Source organism: Mesoplodon mirus (assembly GCF_964341445.2).
Source record: "Mesoplodon mirus genome assembly, chromosome: 3".
NCBI classification, from domain to species: Eukaryota; Metazoa; Chordata; class Mammalia; order Artiodactyla; family Ziphiidae; genus Mesoplodon; species Mesoplodon mirus.
In genome coordinates this window covers 15,805,943-15,824,295 of record NC_138978.1, presented here as the reverse complement: position 1 = coordinate 15,824,295, position 18,353 = coordinate 15,805,943, and the positions used below count along the sequence as shown (strand labels likewise).

The 18,353-nt window shown below is 55.6% G+C and overlaps 1 protein-coding gene across 5 annotated transcripts in view; it reads right to left on the bottom strand.

The window, feature by feature from the left end:
- CROCC (ciliary rootlet coiled-coil, rootletin) overlaps nucleotides 1-18,353 on the bottom strand; it is a 46,873-nt gene that overhangs the window by 6,889 nt on the left and 21,631 nt on the right. For all 5 annotated transcript variants that reach the window (XM_082614502.1, XM_082614501.1, XM_082614503.1 and 2 more), the window contains 11 exons: nucleotides 18,082-18,312; nucleotides 17,141-17,334; nucleotides 16,756-16,883; nucleotides 15,257-15,426; nucleotides 13,001-13,180; nucleotides 12,099-12,233; nucleotides 11,557-11,700; nucleotides 10,520-10,758; nucleotides 9,880-10,039; nucleotides 7,445-7,612; nucleotides 5,613-5,985 (listed from right to left, as the gene is read on the bottom strand). In XM_082614502.1, the coding sequence (XP_082470628.1) occupies nucleotides 5,613-5,985; nucleotides 7,445-7,612; nucleotides 9,880-10,039; nucleotides 10,520-10,758; nucleotides 11,557-11,700; nucleotides 12,099-12,233; nucleotides 13,001-13,180; nucleotides 15,257-15,426; nucleotides 16,756-16,883; nucleotides 17,141-17,334; nucleotides 18,082-18,312 (2,122 nt within the window). The remainder of the gene's footprint in view (nucleotides 1-5,612; nucleotides 5,986-7,444; nucleotides 7,613-9,879; nucleotides 10,040-10,519; nucleotides 10,759-11,556; nucleotides 11,701-12,098; nucleotides 12,234-13,000; nucleotides 13,181-15,256; nucleotides 15,427-16,755; nucleotides 16,884-17,140; nucleotides 17,335-18,081; nucleotides 18,313-18,353) is intronic.

The following is an 18,353-nucleotide window of genomic DNA, read 5'->3' as shown; positions in this document are numbered from 1 at the left end:
AAGCCCAGCTTCCTTGCCATTACCTGTCGCTCACCCCCACCAGCATCACCCTCTTCCTTGACAAGCTGGCCACTTCACATCACCCACAGCTCCCACGTTCTAGAACATTCCCTCTTACAAAGGCACCAGGGCCTTTGTACCTGCTGTTGCCTTCTCTCTCAATGGCTTCTCTTTGCCTGGCCCATTCCTACGTGTAAAGAACCAGGGGCTTCCCTGGTGGCGCAGTGGTTGAGAACCTGCCTGCCAACGCAGGGGACACGGGTTCGAGCCCTGGGCCGGGAAGAGCCCACATGCCACGGAACAACTAAGCTCCTGCGTCACAACTACTGAGCCTGCGCTCTAGAGCCTGCAAGCCACAACTATTGAGCCTGAGTGCCGCAACTACTGAAGCCCGTGTGCCTAGAGCCCGTGCTCCGCAACGAGAGAAGCCACTGCAATGAGAAGCCCGCACACCACAAGGAAGAGTAGCCCCCGCTCTCTGCAACTAGAGAAAACCCACGTACAGCCGCGAAGACCCAATGCAGCCAAAAATTAAATAAGTGAATAAATAAATAAATTTATTTAAAAAAAAAAAAGAACACTCCTCAGAGGCCTCCCTGACCCCAGGCTGGGTTGGGGTGAGCTCATCCCACCCTCATGGGGGTCCGATGTCTGCCTCTCCCACCCAGACCACAAGCACATGAGGGCTGCATCGCCTGGGCCCAGTCCAAGGGTGGACACTCCATCCCCTCAACACCTCCCTGTAACGAGCGCCTACTATGTGCCAGGCACTGGGCCAATGCTTTCCCTACATTATCTCATTTCATCCTCATAGTAATTCCCTGCGAGGTAAGGACCAACTTCCCCCCTTCACAGGCTGGGCAGGCTCAGAGCAGTTAAGTGATTTGCTTGGTCTCAAAGCTTGGAAGATCCAGAGCTGGGATTTGAACCCAGGTGCCCCTATTTCCCAGCAGAAAAACTTGAACTGTTCTTGGGAGATGACGGGCAATGACGAGGTGGGAGGGGACAGGGCGGACAGAGACGGGACAGCACCTGGAGGTCAATAATGAGAACTGCAGGACGGGGGTCGGCCTTAGCAGTGACACCCAACCTGCCCCACGGCTCCATCAGCACCCAAAGGACCCAGAGCGGGACGTCTACCCACTGACTCCCTCCCCTCAGAGTGAAGCCGGTACCCTCGTGGCGGCCTGCAAGGACCGCTTGAGCAGGTCTGGTGTCCCACGGCCTCACGTCCCACACCTCTCCACCTTGCTCGCTACACTCCGGCAGTGCTGCGGCCCTTGCTGTTCACAGGACAGGGGTACTGCCACTCAGGACTTCTCCACTTGCCCTCAGTCTCTTCTCCCACCCTTCCCTTCCCCACCTCCTCCTCAGCGGGGCTCTCCCTGCCTCCCACAGGGACACCTTAGCCCCCGTCCTGGCCTTAGCTTCAAAAACAATTTTACTGGGGCTTCCCTGGTGGCGCAGTGGTTGAGAATCATGCCTGCCAATGCAGGAGACATGGGTTCGAGCCCTGATCTGGGAAGATCCCACATGCCGCGGAGCAATGAAGCCCGTGCACCACAACTACTGAGCCTGCGCTCTAGAGCCCGCGCGCCAGAACTACTGAGCCTGTGCTCCACAGCAAGAGAAGCCACCACAATGAGAAGCCAGCTCACCACAACAAAGAGTAGCCCCCGTTCGCCGCAACTAGAGAAAGCCCGCACACTGCAACGAAGACCCAATGCAGCCAAAAATAAATAAATAAATATATTAAAAAAAATTTTTACTGTGATAAGATATATATAACAAAATATGCCTTTCTCACCACCTTTAAGTGGCATTAATTATACTCACGCTGTTGTGTGAACATCACCACTGTTTCTAAATCCTTTCCATCACCCCTATTATGGGTTGAATCGCATCTTCTCAAAATTCATATGTTGAAGTCCTAACTGCCATACCCAGAATGTGACCTTATTTGGAGATAGGGTTGTTATGGATGTCATGAGCTAAGATGAGGTCATACTGGAGTAGGGTGGACCCTAATCCAGAATGATCAGTGTCCTTATAAAAAGGGGGAATTGAGACACACACTCAAGGAGAACTCCGTGTGAAGACTGGGGTTATGCTGCCATAACTCAAGGAACTACCAGAAGCTAGGAAACCTGGAACAAATTCTTCCCTAATGCGTTTAGGGGAAGCATGGCCCTGTAGACACCCTGACCTTGGGCTTCTGGCTCCAGAACCATGAGACATAAATTTCTGTTGTTTAAGCCACTCAGTTTGTGGTACTTTGTTACAGCAGCCTTGGCAGACTAATACAACCCCAAACTCTGTAACCAGTAAGCAATAACTCTTAATTCTCCCATCCTCACACCCCCGGTAACCTCTAAACTCTTTCTGTCTCCATGAATGTCTATTCTAAATATTTCATATAAGTAAAATCATACTATACTTGTCCTTTTGTGAGTAGCTTATTTCGCTTAGCATAACGTTGTCAAAGTTTACCCATGTTGTAACACGTATCAAAATGTCACTCCTGGGCTTCCCTGGTGGCGCAGTGGTTGAGAGTCTGCCTGCCGATGCAGGGGACACGGGTTCATGCCCCAGTCCGGGAAGATCCCACACGCCGCGGAGCGGCTGGGCCCATGAGCCATGGCCGCTGAGCCTGCGCGTCCAGAGCCTGTGCTCCGCAACGGGAGAGGCCACAACAGTGAGAGGCCCGTGTACCGCAAAAAAAAAAAAAAAAAGTCACTCCTTTTCAAGGTTGAATAATAATGGTATTACATTATCAATTCACCTGCCAACTCACACTTTGGTTGCTTCCACATTTTGGCTACTGTGAATAATGCTACAACCAACACTGGTGGACAATATCTATTCAAATGCCTATTCTTTTGGGTATATACCTAGGTGTGGAATTGTTGGGTCATACGGTAATTCTTTTTTTTTGGTGGTACGTGGGCCTCTCACTGCTGTGGCCTCTCCCTTTGTGGGGCACAGGCTCCGGACGCGCAGGCTCAGCAGCCATGGCTCACGGGTCCAGCCGCTCCGCGGCATGTGGGATCTTCCCCAACCGGGGCACGAACCCACGTCCCCTGCGTTGGCAGGCGGACTCTCAACCACTGAGCCACCAGGGAAGCCCATATGGTAATTCTAAGTTTTAGTTTTTTGAGGAACTGCCAAACTATTTTCCAAAGTGGCTGCACCGTTTTACATTCTCACCAGCAATATCCCTTGACTTATTTTTCCTTACCTATTTTCCAGCTCATACCACCACCCAATACATTCTATATTTAATTTATGTAGCACTTTTATTGTCTGCTACTCCCATATCTAGACCATAAGCTCCATAAAAGCAGAAATGCTTGTCAGTTTTACCACCATCCCCAGTGCTTCAACTGTATTTGGCACATAGTATGTGCTTAATAAATAGCGGAACTGAATGAACGAATGCAATCCTGGGGCTAAATCCGTCGATTTGAAGAGGCAACAACTCAATAGCTCATAGTGAATTTCCCACCGTTCTAAGATTCCACAGGTTCTATTCTAGGCCTTAGGAATCAAGGTGAGATTGGGGTCAGGCCGAGACAAGATGAATGCTCCCTAAAAGGCTGTTTGCACCTGCTGAAACACAGTGCTGATTTTCCCAGGGTCATCCCCTGGGCCTTGGGAGCAGGTGCGGGTGGGAGGATCTCTTCTGAAGAAGTTCCTGGAAGGGGGGTTGGCCTGAGTGTGTATCTTTCTGGGGTAGATATGGGGGTCATAGGTCTGGTATGGAGGGGTGTGGAGCCAGCGACAGGAGAATGAAGAGGATGAGGTGCTGATGGAGAGAGGGCAGGGGTCAATTAGAAAGGTGGAGACTCAAAGACTCAGAGGAGTTAAGGGTATTAAGAAGCAGCACCCTCAGCCACTATGGAAAACAGTATGGAGGGTCCTCAAAAAGCTAAAAATAGAGTTGCCATATGATCCAGCAATCCCACTCCTGGGCATGTATCCAGACAAAAATATAATTCAAAAAGATACATGCACCCCTATGTTCATAGCAGCACATATTCACAATAGCCAAGACATGGAAACAACCTAAATGTCCATCGACAGATGAATGGATAAAGATGTGGTACAGGGACTTCCCTGGTGGCACAGTGGATGAGACTCCACGCTACTAATGCAGGAGGCCCAGGTTCGATCCCTTGTCAGGGAACTAGATCCCACATGCATCCCACAACTAAGAGTTCATATGCCACAACTAAGGAGCCAGCGAGCTGCAACTAAGGAGCCCTGGAGCAACAACTAAGGAGCCCACCTGCCGCAACTAAGGAGCTGGCAAGCCGCAACTAAGGAACCCATCTGCCGCAACTAAGACCTGGTGCAACCAAATAAATAAATAAATATTTTTTTAAAAAAAGATGATGATGTGGTACACACATACAATGAACTACTACTCAGTCATAAAAAAGAACAAAATAATGCCATTTGCAGCAACATGGATGGACTTAGAGATTATCATACTAAGTGAAGTCAGAAAGAGAAAGACAAATACCATATGATAATCACTTAAATGTGGAATCTAAAATATGACACAAATGAACTTTTATGAAACAGAAATAGACTCACAGACACAGAGAACAGACTTGTGGCTGACAAGGGGAAAGGGGGGAGGGAGAGGAACTGAGTGGGAGTTTGGGATTAGCAGATGCAAACTATTATGTATAGAACGGATAAACAAGGTCCTACTGTATAGCACAGGGAACTATATTCAGTATTCTGTGATAAACCATAATGGAACAGGATATTTTAAAAATGTATATACATGTATAATTGAATCACTTTGCAATACAGCAGGAATTACCACATTGTAAATCAACTATATTTCAATGCAAAAAAAAAAAAAAGCGGCACCCTCTACTCCCTTTAAAAAGAAGCAAGCTACAGGGCTTCCCTCGTGGTGCAGTGGTTGAGAATCTGCCTGCTAATGCAGGGGACACGGGTTCGAGCCCTGGTCCGGGAAGATCCCACATGCCGCGGCCCTGTGAGCCACAATTACCGAGCCTGCACGTCTGGAGCCTGTGCTCCGCAACGAGAGGCCGCGATAGTGAGAGGCCCGCGCATCAGGAGTGGCCCCCACTTGCCGCAACTAGAGAAAGCCCTCACACAGAAACGAAGAGCCAACACAGCCATAAATAAATAAATAAATAAATAAATGAAGTAAAAAGTAGCAAGCTACGTTGTGTGCAGATCAGCTTGGGTGAGTGGCAGGACGGAGACTGGGCTCAAGAGGGGCGTGGCCCAGCAAATGACGTAAGGGGGGTGGGGGGCGCAGGTAGGCGGGTCTCAGCAAGGAGCTAGCTGAAGGGGCGGGGTTTGAGGCTGGTCATCAAAAGAGGGGAGGGGAGGGGAGGGGAGGGGAGGGGAGGGGCGGGGCGGGGAGGGGAGGGGCGGGGCGGGGCGGGGCGGGGCGGGGCGGGGAGGGGCGGGGAGGGGCGGGACGGGGCGGGGCAGGCCGAGGGCGGCCTCGTAGGCGGGCCAGAACTGGACATGGGGGCGGAGAGTAGGGGAGGAGAGTAGGGGCGGAGGTTCTGCGAGGCCCGCCCGCTGACCCTTCCCCCTTCTCCACCGAGCTCTCTCACCTCCAACAGGCACGCTCCGGTTAGGAGAGACGGGCGCGGGCCGCGGGCCAGGGCTGGACACACCACCGAGGCCCAGGCCCCGGCGCAGGGCTGAGCGCAGTCCCCCCAGCTGGGCCTCCGCTGCGCGCCGTTGCGTCTCCACGCGGGCCAGCTCGGCCTCCAGGCCTTGAGCCCGGCCCTCGGCCGCGCTCAGTCGCAGCCCCAGCTCCGCAGCCTCGGCCCGGGCGGCCTCCAGCTTCAGTTCCAGGCTGCGGGCATGGTCCAACTGCTGTATCTGGGCGCTGCGCGCCTCCTCCAGGGAGCCCAGCAGGCCTCGCTCGCGGGTCCGGAACTCGCCCTCTTGCTCCTGCAGCTTCCGCTGGGCTCCCTGGAGCTGGGGTGAGGGGGCAAGGCCGGGAGGTAGAGGTCAGCAAGGCCGCCCCTCAACCCGACACCCACCCTCCCAGGCTCAGCCTGGAGCCCACGGGCCCAAAAGTGGCTTGCAGAACTCCTGTTTCGTTAATGGTCTCCACCCAGGCAGGAGATGCAGGAACATCATGGGAGTATGGAAGGAAACAATTAGAATTTGTTTACCTCTTCCTTCTGTGTATATGCCTTGCAGTGTACACAGTTTATTAGTAATAAGCTAACGACTAATGCTTACATAGATAGGAATTATTAGTGCCAGGCACTAAGTACTTTCCCCTCAAAAAAATCAACTCTAGGGCTTCCCTGGTGGCGCAGTGGTTGGGAATCCGCCTGCCAATGCGGGCGACACGGGTTCAATCCCTGATCTGGGAGGATCCCACATGCCGCGGAGCAACGAAGCCCATGAGCCACGGCTGCTGAGGCCCACGTGCCTAGAGCCTGTGCTCCGCAACGGGAGAGGCCACCGCAGTGAGAAGCCTGTGCACCGCAACGAGAGTGGCCCCTGCTCGCCACAACTGGAGGAAGCCCGTGTGCAGCAACGGAGACCCAACACAGCCAAAAATAAATAAAAATAAAATAAATTTATTAAAAAAAAATCAACTCTAATTACCACTATAAATCATCTCCATTTTACAGATGAGGAAACTGAGCACAGGGCAGTTATGCAACTTGCTGGAGGCCACACAGCTAGTAAACTGAGAGCTAGGATTCAAAGCCAGGCACCCTGGCTCCAGAGCCTTTTCTCTTAACCACTAGGCCACACTGCCTCTCGGTACACATAATTTATCAATAAATCACACAATGAGGGGAGGTACTAAAAAATTATTTACCAGTGAAGCGCATGGTCACACACACTCACACATACCCCTCTGGTTCAGAGAATGAGTCAACCTCTCACAGTCATCAGTTTCACTGGAAACCATCTATGGAACACCTCCTGGATGACAAGACCTACACAAGGACCTGGTATACATCCCCTGCTGTGCTAGCCCCTATCCCATGAATGCTCTAAAGCACAGAGAGGTTAAGTGATTTAGTCAAGGTCACACAGTAGATTCACTGCCAGAAAACACAGAGTGAAAAGAGTGTAGGCTTTGAAGTCTGACAGACCTGGGTGGCTGTGTGACCTTGAGTAGATCCCTTGACCTCTCTGAGCCCCAGTGTCTGGTTCTCTCTGTAAACTGGGGCTAATTATACCTACATCATGAGGCTGCTGGGAGAATTAAACAAGGTTCTGTCTACAAAGCTCCCCCCACGCCCACTACACAGTTCTTGCAGTTGTTATTATTGTTATGATTATACCTGGGGAAGAATCTCGAGGAGTGGGGAACAGGGACCCTGCTTCTCACTGGAGAGGGCCCAGGGCAGCCTGGCTGCCTCCGAGGATCCTCCTCCTCCAGGCAGTCTGCCCACCATCTAGTTACCTCCTGCCGCACAGCCTCCAGGTTGGCTTCACCCTTCAGCAGCTTCTGTCGGAGGCCCAGGGCCTCCCGTCTGCCCTCCTTTTCTGCCCTCTCGCCCAGTGCCACGCGGCCCTGCAGCTCCACCAGCTCCCGGCCCAGCCTGGCGTTCTCACTGTCCAGAATCTTCATCTGTGAGAAAGAGTGGACACAGGCAGGACCTAGGACCCATTCTCAGCACCCACAGCCCCTTCTAGCCCAGGGTATTGGAGAGTGCCCGCAGGCTCCAATGGCAGCCTTTTCAGCTCTGCCCCTGTACCCTGCCCAGTCCAAACCGGGCACAGAGGGTATTTGGGACCCACTGCTCTAGGGACACATACATTGAACACCACCCCAATCCACTGGGAGCCTGCCCCTGATAGCTCCACCCTGGTTGAGCCACAGCAGGCACCTGGGCACCAATGACCTCAATGTATCACCTAATCATAACTACCTATCATGGAGAGTAGAGGCAGGGAGTGCTGAACCCCTAGGAGTTCTGCAGGGAAGGAACTCTGGGTCACTTTTCACCTCTACGATGATGCCTAACTTTTATGGAGTGTTTACCATGTGTCCAGCTCTGTTCTAAGCACTTCGCTCATATTAACTCATTAATACAGGGTAGGTACTAACATTATCTCTCTTTAACAGACATGAAGACGAAAGCTTAGAGAGGTGAAGAGACTTGCCCAAAGTCACACAGCTCATAAGCAGCAGACTGGGATTTGATCTCGGACAAGCAGAATCAAAGGTATGTTTCTAGGCCCCTATTTCCGCAGAGGAGCAGGTCGGGGGGTGAGGCCTACTTACCCCACAGTGCTACAGCAAAGGGAATATGAAAACGTGCTATAGCACGCAAAACACTCAGCAAGAGCCTGGCACACAGTTCCTTTCAGGGATTCCGAATGTTTCCCAGGACTTCAGCCCAATGGGAGGGGGCCCGGGTGGAGGGGTACATTGGTGGGAGGTGGAGGGGATTTGTTATTCAGGCTGCAATATCTCTGGGGAGGCAGAGCCTGGGTGCCAAAGGGGGCTGTTTCCTGTTCTGCCGGTCTTCTAGAGCGGGAAAGCCTGAGCCCTCAGTGTCCAGGGCAATGCCCAGGGCAGTGCCCAGCATACAGCAGGCACTTGTTAAATGCTTGCTGTTATTGATGGGCTTGGAATCATCTAGTTCAGGGCTCTGCAAACTGCAGGCCAAAATTCTGCACGCCAATTTCCACCGGTCATCTGCTTCTGTAAGGGCTTGAGCTAAGGATGGTTTGTACATTTTTAAGTTGTTGAAAATGGCTCATTTTTACATGGTTGAAAGAAAAGCAAAAGAAGAACAATATTTCTGACACATGAAAAGTATATAAAATTCAGGGGACTTCCCTGGTGGCACAGTGGTTAAGAATCCGCCTGCCAATGCAGGGGACACAGGTTCAAGCCCTGGTCCAGGAAGATCCCATATGCCACGGAGCAACTAGACCCGTGCGCCACAACTACTGAGCCTGTGCTCTAGAGCCCGCGAGCCACAACTACTGAGCCCACGTGCCACAACTACTGAAGCCCGCGCACCTAGAGCCCGTGCTCCGCAACAAGAGAAGCCTGTGCACCGCAACGAAGAGTAGCCCCCGCTCGCTGCAACTAGAGAAAGCCCGCAGGCAGCAAAGAAGACCCAATGCAGCCTAAATAATTTTTTTAAATCATAAAAAAGTATATAAAATTCAAATTTCAATGTCCATAAGCAAAGTTTTAATAGAACACACTCCACTCATGTAGGTACCGTCCAGACCTGCTTCCTCCCTATGATGGCAGAGTTGAGTGGCTGCAACAGAGACCGTAAGGCCCATAAAGCTGGAAATATTTACTACTGGGCGCTTTACAAAAAAAGGTTGCCAGCTCCTGACCTAGTTCACAGGATCTGCACCTCTTGTTGTTCACAGATTCCTTTGAGAATTGGATGAGAGCCCCAGACCCAGTCTTTGGAGAAATGTGAGCGAGTGTGAACACAAATGTATCCACACACGCACACACAAACACACGGTTTCGGAGTCTAGGATTCCTCAAAGCCCATCCATTAATACCAAGGTTAGGGGCTTCCCTGGTGGCACAGTGGTTGAGAGTCCGCCTGCCGATGCAGGGGACACGGGTTCGTGCCCCGATCCGGGAAGATCCCACATGCCGCGGAGCGCCTAGGCCCGTGAGCCATGGCTGCTCAGCCTGCGCGTCTGGAGCCTGTGCTCCGCAACGGGAGAGGCCACAACGGTGAGAGGCCCGCGTACCGCAAAAATAAATAAATAAATAAATAAATAAATTAAAAAAAAAAAAAAAAAAAAAATACCAAGGTTAGGTAACAAGCCTTGTTATAGTTCAAGGCCCTGGTTTTACCTATGAGGGACCTCAGCTCCCAAAAGGGGGTGCTGTGGCCCAGGGGTTACCTGCCGCCGGAGCTCCTGCAGCTCCCTCCGAGCCTCCAGCCGTGAGCGCTCCACCTCCTGCAGTCCAGCCCGCAGCTCACCAGCCTCCTTGCCCACAGCCGCCCGAGCCTCCTCCAGGAGCACTAGCTTCTGCTCCTTGTCCTCGTTGGCAAGCTTCAGGCTGGAGGGGGCAGAGGGCAGAGGTCAGAGGTAGCCCCAGGTCCTGGAAGAGTAGGTGAGTGGCCCTACACAAAGGTCCCTTCCCGATTCCCAGGGTGGGTCTGGCAGGCTCTTGGCCTAGAGGTGCCCCAAGTGCTGCCTGCAAAGTGGCCCTCTCCTGAGCTGAGTCTTCCAGGGCTGGGGATCAGGCCCTCAGCTGAGAGGGGTGGACCAGCGACACATGCTAGTCTCCAGGGTGATGCCAGTGGGTGAGGTCAGAGTCTGGACCCAACCTTGCCTGCAACCACCATTCCCCTTCCTTCAGGTAGGACAGTCACCTAAAACAAACCAAGTCCGGGCTTGGTTCGAGGGCAGAGACTCCCCATCTGCGCGATTTCCCCAGAACCTTGGGGGGTGAAGTTAGTTCCTGGGATGAGATTCAGTGCAAATGAAGGATGAGGCTCTGTGAAGGGCTGGGGGCTGGGCCCCCGTGTCACCCCACCTGATCCGCTCGCTCTCTGCCTTCTTCACGGCCACCCGCAGCTCCTCGTTGGACCGCCGCAGTGCCTCGAGCTCCTTGGCCCCCTCGCTCAGGCTGCGCCGCAGCTCGCCCGCCTCCTGGCGCTGGGCCTCACGGCCGTCCTGGCTCTCACGCGCCTTGCGCTGGGCCTCCAGTAGCTCCCGCCGCAGCCCGTCGCGGGCATCCTCCACCAGGCGCAGCTGGGTCCGAAGCTCTTCTGCCTGTGAGGACAGCGGAGGTCCACATACAGGGGCCGGGTCCCACTCAAGCTGGGTGGAAAGGAGCCCATCCCCATCTCCCTGGCCACAGGGCACCTGCCCTATCCCTCTGCAGCGGCTCGGACTGCAGGTGTGAGTTATGATTTGGGGCAAAGCATATTGGAGTCAGCGGTGCTCTGGCCTGAAATAAACATCAATCAAGATCATCCTGTGGGACTTCCCTGGTAGCGCAGTGGTTAAGAATCCACCTGCCAGTTCAGGGGACACGGGTTCGAGCCCTGGGCCGGGAAGATCCCACATGCCATGGAGCAACTGAGCCTGTGCGCCACAACTACAGAGCGTGTGCTCTAGAGCCCACAAGCCACAACTACTGAGCCTGCATGCTGCAAGTACTGAAGTCCACGCGCCTAGAGCCCGTGCTCTGCAACAAGAGAAGCCACTGCAATGAGAAGCCCGTGCACCGCAACAAAGAGCAGCCCCCGCTCGCCGCAACTAGAGAAAGCCCGCGCACAGCAACGAAGACCCAATACAGCCAAAAAATAAATGAATAAAATAAAATAAAATAAATAAAAAGATCATCCTGTGGATCAACCTCAAGAGGGCAGGGACGCCCAGCCCAGCCTCTCTGTGAGAGCCCAAGTCCCACACGTACCCAGCAGGTACTTAATAAACGCCTAACGCCTGCCGCCTGCTTCCTTTCACGCATTCCTTTGTCCTCGAACGCACGCTTCTAGGTTCCCAGCGGCGTCTAGGCTGCACTGCCTAGGAGGAAGCGGGTGCGTGGACGGGCAGGCAGCTCACCTCACGCAGGCAGGACTCCCGCTGCCGGCCCAGGTCTCGGGCCTGTTCCTGCAGCCTCTTCACCTCCTGCGCATGGGCCGCGGCAGCCTCCTCAAGCTGGGCCCGCAGGTCCCGCAGCTCGGACGTCAGGGCATTCACGGTGCTCTAGGACACACGGGCTCCTGAGACTTGGCACTGCAGTGTCCTCCTCCCCCACACTCCCAACCCCCACCGCCACTGATCCCAGCTGCGCCAACTGAACTGTCCATTTGCAGCTCTAGACACGGCCCCTCGTGCTGGCCTGCGTCAAGGGCCCTCTACTGATCCCTTGACGCCTGGCAAGTGCTATGCACGTAGCCGGTCTCTCCCTCAGACTAGGGGATTCACAGGGCAGAGCCGTGCCACCTCCCTCCAATGGGGACTCCCAAGGAAGGGTGAAGCTCCGCCGACAGCCTGGATGCTACCCCCAGGGCAGAGCCACGTCTCCCCCTCGGGCAGGGCTGTGTCCCCCGCAACCCCAACCCCAGCTCAGATGGAGGCCCGCCCGCCCCCGCCTGGCCTACCCGGTCCTGCTGCTGCCGGCTCTGAGCATCGCGCTTCTGTCGCTCCATCTCCAGGGAGATGGCGGCCAGGCTGTGCTGCATCCCCATCAACTTCTCCGACAGCGCCGTCTTCTCGGACTCCTTCAGGGACAGGGCCTGGGCAGAGGCAGGGAGCAAAGGGCTCAGGGTGTTGGGTGGTCTTGGGGGGCATGCTTGGGCCTTTCCCCCACGTTGGCCTCGGAAATGTGCCCACTGGGGGCTCAGGGACCTGACTGGGCCACCACAGGTGGAGCCAGGGCAGAGGTGCAGGCTCACCCCCTCGGCAGCCCCAGGAAAGGGTACAACAGCAGTAACAATGACCTGGACACAGACACAACTTGGACATCTCACATCCTGAAGCAGGGCCTTTCATTATTCCCATTTTACAGATGAGGCTATTGAGGCTCAAAGAGGTAAAGTGACTTGCCCAGGGTGACGCAGCAGGTGAGGAGAGGAGATGGACGCAGTCTGCCCTGTCTCCATTACATTATGGGAAAGTCGGGAGTTAGTTCTTTCTGAGGAGGGTCAGCTGCTGCATGTGGGCTTCGCGGGGACTGCTCAGAGGCGGTCATGGGGACGCCATGCCCAGCCTGGGGTGGGAGGAGGGATGGGAGAACGTGGGTCAGCTTTTCTGGAACAATGCTCACGGTGTCATGACTGTGGCTGCCACTCAGTAAGCTCCCACCACGTGCCGGGCCTGCTCGCTGGACAGGGGTCTCAGCGACGCTTCACAAACACCCCTTGAACTCCCCCATCCTGAAGGTGAGGAAACCAAGGCCCAGAAAAGGACTCCTAGCCCCTAGCTGCTGGGTGGCTGAGCGGGGACCAGCCCCAGCACAGGGGCCCCTCAGGCAGCCGAGGAGGCCACGGCAGGGCTCACAAACCTGCTGCTTCTCGCTCTCGGCCAGGAGGAGGCCCTCGTCACGCTCCTGCTGCAGGGCAGCGATCTCCTCGCTCAGCTCTTCCTTCTCGGCCTCCAGCCGGGCCAGCAGTTCCTCCCGTTCCCGCTGCAGCTGACTCTGCAGCTGGGCCCGCTCTGCCTCCAGCTCCCGCCATGCCGCCTCCTGGGGGCCAGGCCCACGTGCGTGTGACCCACGAGGCTGGGCCCAGACAGCCCCTCGCCAACCTCGGGGCAGCAAGGGCCGTGGGGCAGGTGATCAGGGAACTACAAGGTGGGGTGGGTGATAATGAGGGCCGTGATGGGGACACTCCAGGAGCAACAACGGCCTGGCCTCTGGGTGGGCGGGGGGAGGAGGGTAAGGGGTCAGAGAATGTTTCCTGGAGGAAACAAGCAGCCGTCGGTCAGGTAGAGAGAAAAGGAAAAGAACCCCAGGTCCGAGTACAGCCCTGGAGACGACTCGGAGGAAAGAGGAAACGTGACGAACAGGGAACCTGTGATATTTAAGGTCACTGGGGCTTGGACTACAAGGGGGACACAGTGAAGGATGGGGCCAGAGCCACAGGCAGCAGCCAGGCCAGACCAGACCACTGGGCTTTAGGGAGGGGTGACCTGATTTTCAGGACAGTTGGGACGGCAGAGCCTCAAGCCAGAGTGACAAGGAGCAATCTGAATTTTAGAATAGCGGGTTGTTCAGAGCTTGTGGAAGAGGGACCAGGACTGGGGGTTGGGTCGGCTGTGAGCAATAAGAAGGCATGGGTCTGGGGGGGGGTGCGGAACAGCTGCAGAGAAGAGTACAGGTATGGTGACATTAAGAGGCTGAGTCGGGCTTCCCTGGTGGCACAGTGGTTAAGAGTCCACCTGCCGATGCAGGGGACACGGGTTCGTGCCCCGGTCTGGGAGGATCCCACATGCCACGGAGTGGCTGGGCCCATGAGCCATGGCCGCTGAGCCTGCGCGTCCGGAGCCTGTGCTCCGCAGCGGGAGAGGCCACAACAGTGAGAGGCCCGCGTACCACAAAAAAAAAAAAAAAAAAAGAAAGAAAAGAAAGAGGCTGAGTCTGCTGGTGCAGGGAGAATGAGGGAAGGCACAGGAGTTTGGCTCCCTGGGGACTGGGTGGGTACAACCCACAGGCAGAGCCCACTTGGGGTCTGAGGGAGGTGCCTGGCCCCAGCACTAGTCCCTAACAGCTGTGTGAAAAGTCTCTACTTCAAATGCTCTGTTGCCACCTGCTGGAGAAGTGTGATTCTAGCCACAAATCCAAGAAGACTACGTACAAGGTGAATGGCGCCCCCTGGTGTCGGGGGCCACAGCCTGAACCTCTGTCAGAGGCAGCCCAGTCCAAGATGAGTGATTCAGGTCCCCTGTCCAGAGGCCCACTCTGGAGAGCATCTCAGTACAATAATAATAATGACAACCAGCAATTATGGAGCATTTACAAAGTGCCAGTCTCTGTGTTAAGCTCTTTGTAAGGATCATCTCACCTCATCCTCATAAATTATACTATCATTATCCCCATTGTTAAGATGGGGAAATAGGGGACTTCCCTGGTGGTCCAGTGGCTAAGACTCCGTACCCCCAATGCAGGGGGCCCGGGTTTGATCCCTGGTCAGGGAACTAGATCCCACATGCTGCAACTAAAGATTCCGCATGCTGCAACTAAAAAAAAATAAAAGATCCCGCATGTGGCAATGAAGATCCCGCATGCCGCAGCTAAAACCTGGTGCAGCCAAATAAATAAATACATATATATATTTTTTTAATGGGGAAATGAAGGCACAAAGACCTTAGGTAACATAACCAGCATTTGGCCAAGATCAGGTTGAAACCCAGGCAATGTAACTCCAGAGCCAGTGTTCTTAGGTACTTCTGTTCTGTCTTTTGGGGATCTGGCCCCTCGCCTTTCTATGTGCTCTGGTCCCGAGTGATCTTTCATATGCAAACTGCACTTCTTAGCAAATTAAAGTGCCTTCCGACTCTACATTAGATCAGCATTTTCCAAATATGGTTGTGGACCCCCTGCATCAGGATCACCAGGGCTGGACCAGATTGGGGCCTGGGAATCTGCATGTTTGATAAGGAGTGGTCCCCGATGGATCCTCCCAGCTGCCCCCAGAGCCTCTGAAACAGAGATGAAGTTCCACTTCACTGATGCAAAGTGAGAAGGATGGCTCGCCTGAGGTCACAGAGGAGACAGAGCCCTCCCCCACCCCACCGCCGGCCCCAACCCAGCTGCCCGAACCTTCTCTCGCTGGAGTCGCTGTAAGTCCTCCTTGTGGGCTGCCCGCTGCTCCCGCAGAGAGGCCTGGGCCTCCCGCTCAGCCTGCACCAACTTCTGGGCCATCAGTTCCTTGTCCAGAGCGACCTTCTCCTCTGTAGTTGTTATCTGCTGCCGCAAGCCCGCCAACTCTCCTGCACAGAAGGGATGGAAGGGAGAAACAAGCTTGGGTCAGACCCTCCCAGTGGGCCAACAGGCTCAGGCCAGGTGAGCTATGTGGGCAAAATCCCAGAGGGGAGAGGGCCCACTGGTATCTAGCTGAGTTCCCTTGGAGAACGTTCTTGCCCTCTCTGGGCCTCTGTTTCCCCATCAACTGCATGGGCCCAGTGGCCCTGTCCCCCTCCCTCCCTACCTGGAATGGCATCTAAAGGATGAAGTGACTGATGAGGAGGGCCCCCCAAATGGAGAGGACAGCAAAAACATGAGAACCCCCATCACTGACTGAGTGCTTACCACGGGCAGGCACCTGGCTGAGCACAACACAGCTTCACATCACACCCACATGGCTTATCCCCAATTTACAGATGAGGAAACAGAGGCTCAGAGGAGACAGGTAACCTCCCAAGGCTGCACAGCTTTCCATGAGGCATCACCTTTAATGACTGACTGCCATAAGCATACTTGCTGGACTGTCAGCACTAATGAAAGTGACCGGGGAAGGGTGCACCCCACAGGGGACAATCTAAAAACTATCCTCGGGGGCTTCCCTGGTGGCATAGTGGTTGAGAGTCCGCCTGCCGATGCAGGGGACACGGGTTTGTGCCCCGGTCTGGGAGGATCCTACATGCCGCGGAGCGGCTGGGCCCGTGAGCCATGGCCGCTGAGCCTGCACGTCCGGAGCCTGTGCTGCACAACGGGAGAGGCTACAACAGTGAGAGGCCCGCGTAGCACACAAAAAAATAAATAAAAAATAATAAATAAATAAATAAATAAATAAAAACTATCCTCGGGGTTGGAGGTCCACCAGAGACTGTTAGCATTTCCCTTCCTGGTTCTGTCTGGCTCACGTGGACGTGGATGAAAAACTTAATTTTCGCGGCCCAAGCAGGTGCTTAGTAAATGTTGGTTGAGCAAGAAAAACCTGTGAGTTCAGAGACTGGGCGGGAATGAGAGTCGTCAGAAAAGCAGCTGATGATGGCTCCACGGAGACACAGAACTCTCTAAGCGCCCTGATGACGATAGACAGCAGCCACCGTTGGCTGCGGAGCCAGGCACTGTGCCAAGGCCATGCTTTTCTCACCTCATCCTGGCAAAGCCTCATCACCTCTAACTGTCAGATGAGGAACCCGTGGCCCAGAGAGGGAAGCAGCTGGCCTGGGACAGCGGCTGGATTGGAAGCCAGGTCAGCCACACCCCAAAGCCAGTGATCCCAGCTTCGGTGAGACCCCAGAACTCGACAGGTTACAGCTCCAGCTCCGGGCTGGAGCCCGGGGTTCCCCACCCCTCACCCCTGGCCCCCCTACCGGTCAGGGTCTCCTTGGCCAGCAGTAGGGCCTGCCCATCCGCTTCCAGCTGCTCCCGCCGGGCCTCGAGCTGCGCCAGCTGCCGCTGCACCTCAAACAGGCTGCTCTCCAGGGCTTCCTTCTCCAAGCTGCAGCACGCACGATCCCTAAGGCCCCGGGACCCAGCCTCCCGGGACCCAGGACACTGTGAATCCCAGGGCGTGGCCAGCCATGGGCCAGGTGCCAGCCCACCTGCCCAGCCACGCTCCCGCTCCCCGGGGAAGCCTGAGCCCCGGCTGAGATGAGCTGGTGACCTGGCCCCTGAGGGCCCATGCTGGACGTGGCTGGCCACGGGGTGGCTCCGTCAGACCCCCCAGGGCGGGCTGGGCAGAGCTCAAGGCCTCACCGCAGGCGTGTGGCCTCCTCCGACAGGGTCCGGCCCTCACGCTCAGCTGCTGCCAGCTGCACCGCCAGGCCGGCCCGCTCCTTGGCCAGCGCCTCCTTCTCCCGGGCCGCCCGCTCCGACGCCTCCGTCTGCCGCTGTATCTCCCGCCGGGCCTGCTCCAGCTCGTGCTCCCGCCCGCTCAGCTGCCGGGAGAGCTGGCCCCACCCCGGCACTGTGAGCACCAGCCCCGGAATCCCCCAGCCTGCTTATCGTGCAGCACCCCGACCCTGGGCCCGACCCGGCCCTGGCAGGCAGGAGACCAGGTTCAAGCCCCGGTTGTATCCTGATGTGCTGTGTGAACCTGGACAAATCACAGCCTTCTCTGGACCTGCAGTGCATGCACATGCAGACATAAGGGTCATCACTTAGTTTGGGTGGCAACCTGCACCCCAAAATGTCCAGAGAAGCTGAATGTATAAAATAAAGCAAAGGAGAGCTGCTCTGCAGGCCTCAGAAAGGGAACCTAGAGCCTGGCTCCCTGCACCGCGTGGTCTGTTCCCTAGAGGCCCCTCCCAGGAAGCCAGGCCCTCCAGGACAGACACCCTAAGGTCCCTTCCAGCTATGATTTCCCAACAAGTCTAAGATTCCAATTCTAAAATTCTCTACCAATTATCATAGCATTAATCTTTACTGAGTGGTGATTGATTTCTGTAAGCGCTTACCCGGTATACTCTTCAGAACAACGCTTTGTGATAAGAACTATTAGCCCCATGTTACAGGTGGGGCCACTGAGGCATGGGGAGGTCAGGTAGCTTGCTCAAGGCCCCCAGCTGGCAGAGGTGGGACTGGATTTCAGCTGGGAAGCAGGCTCCCGAGCCTGTGACGTCCCCCAGGACAGATGCAAAAGGCCGGGAGCCTAGAACCCCTTCCCCACCTGCTCTCCAGACCCCACGTACACCCACCTGGGCCAGCCGCTCCTGCAGTCGGCAGCGCTCCTGGTGCAACTCCGGGAGCTGGCGCTCTAGCGCCCCCCGGGCCTGCTCTGCTGCACGCAGGGAGCCCTGCAGGCCCTGCCGCTCCACCTCGTGCTCCAGCCGCAGCTGCTCCAGCAGCTCCTGCCCCTCCTGCGCGGAGGCAGCCTCCCGCTCTGCCTGCCACTGCCGGCCCAGCAGGGCTGCCTTTTCCTCTTCGAGCTGTGGGGGCCAGGCGGAGGCGAGTGACCAGATCAGCCCAG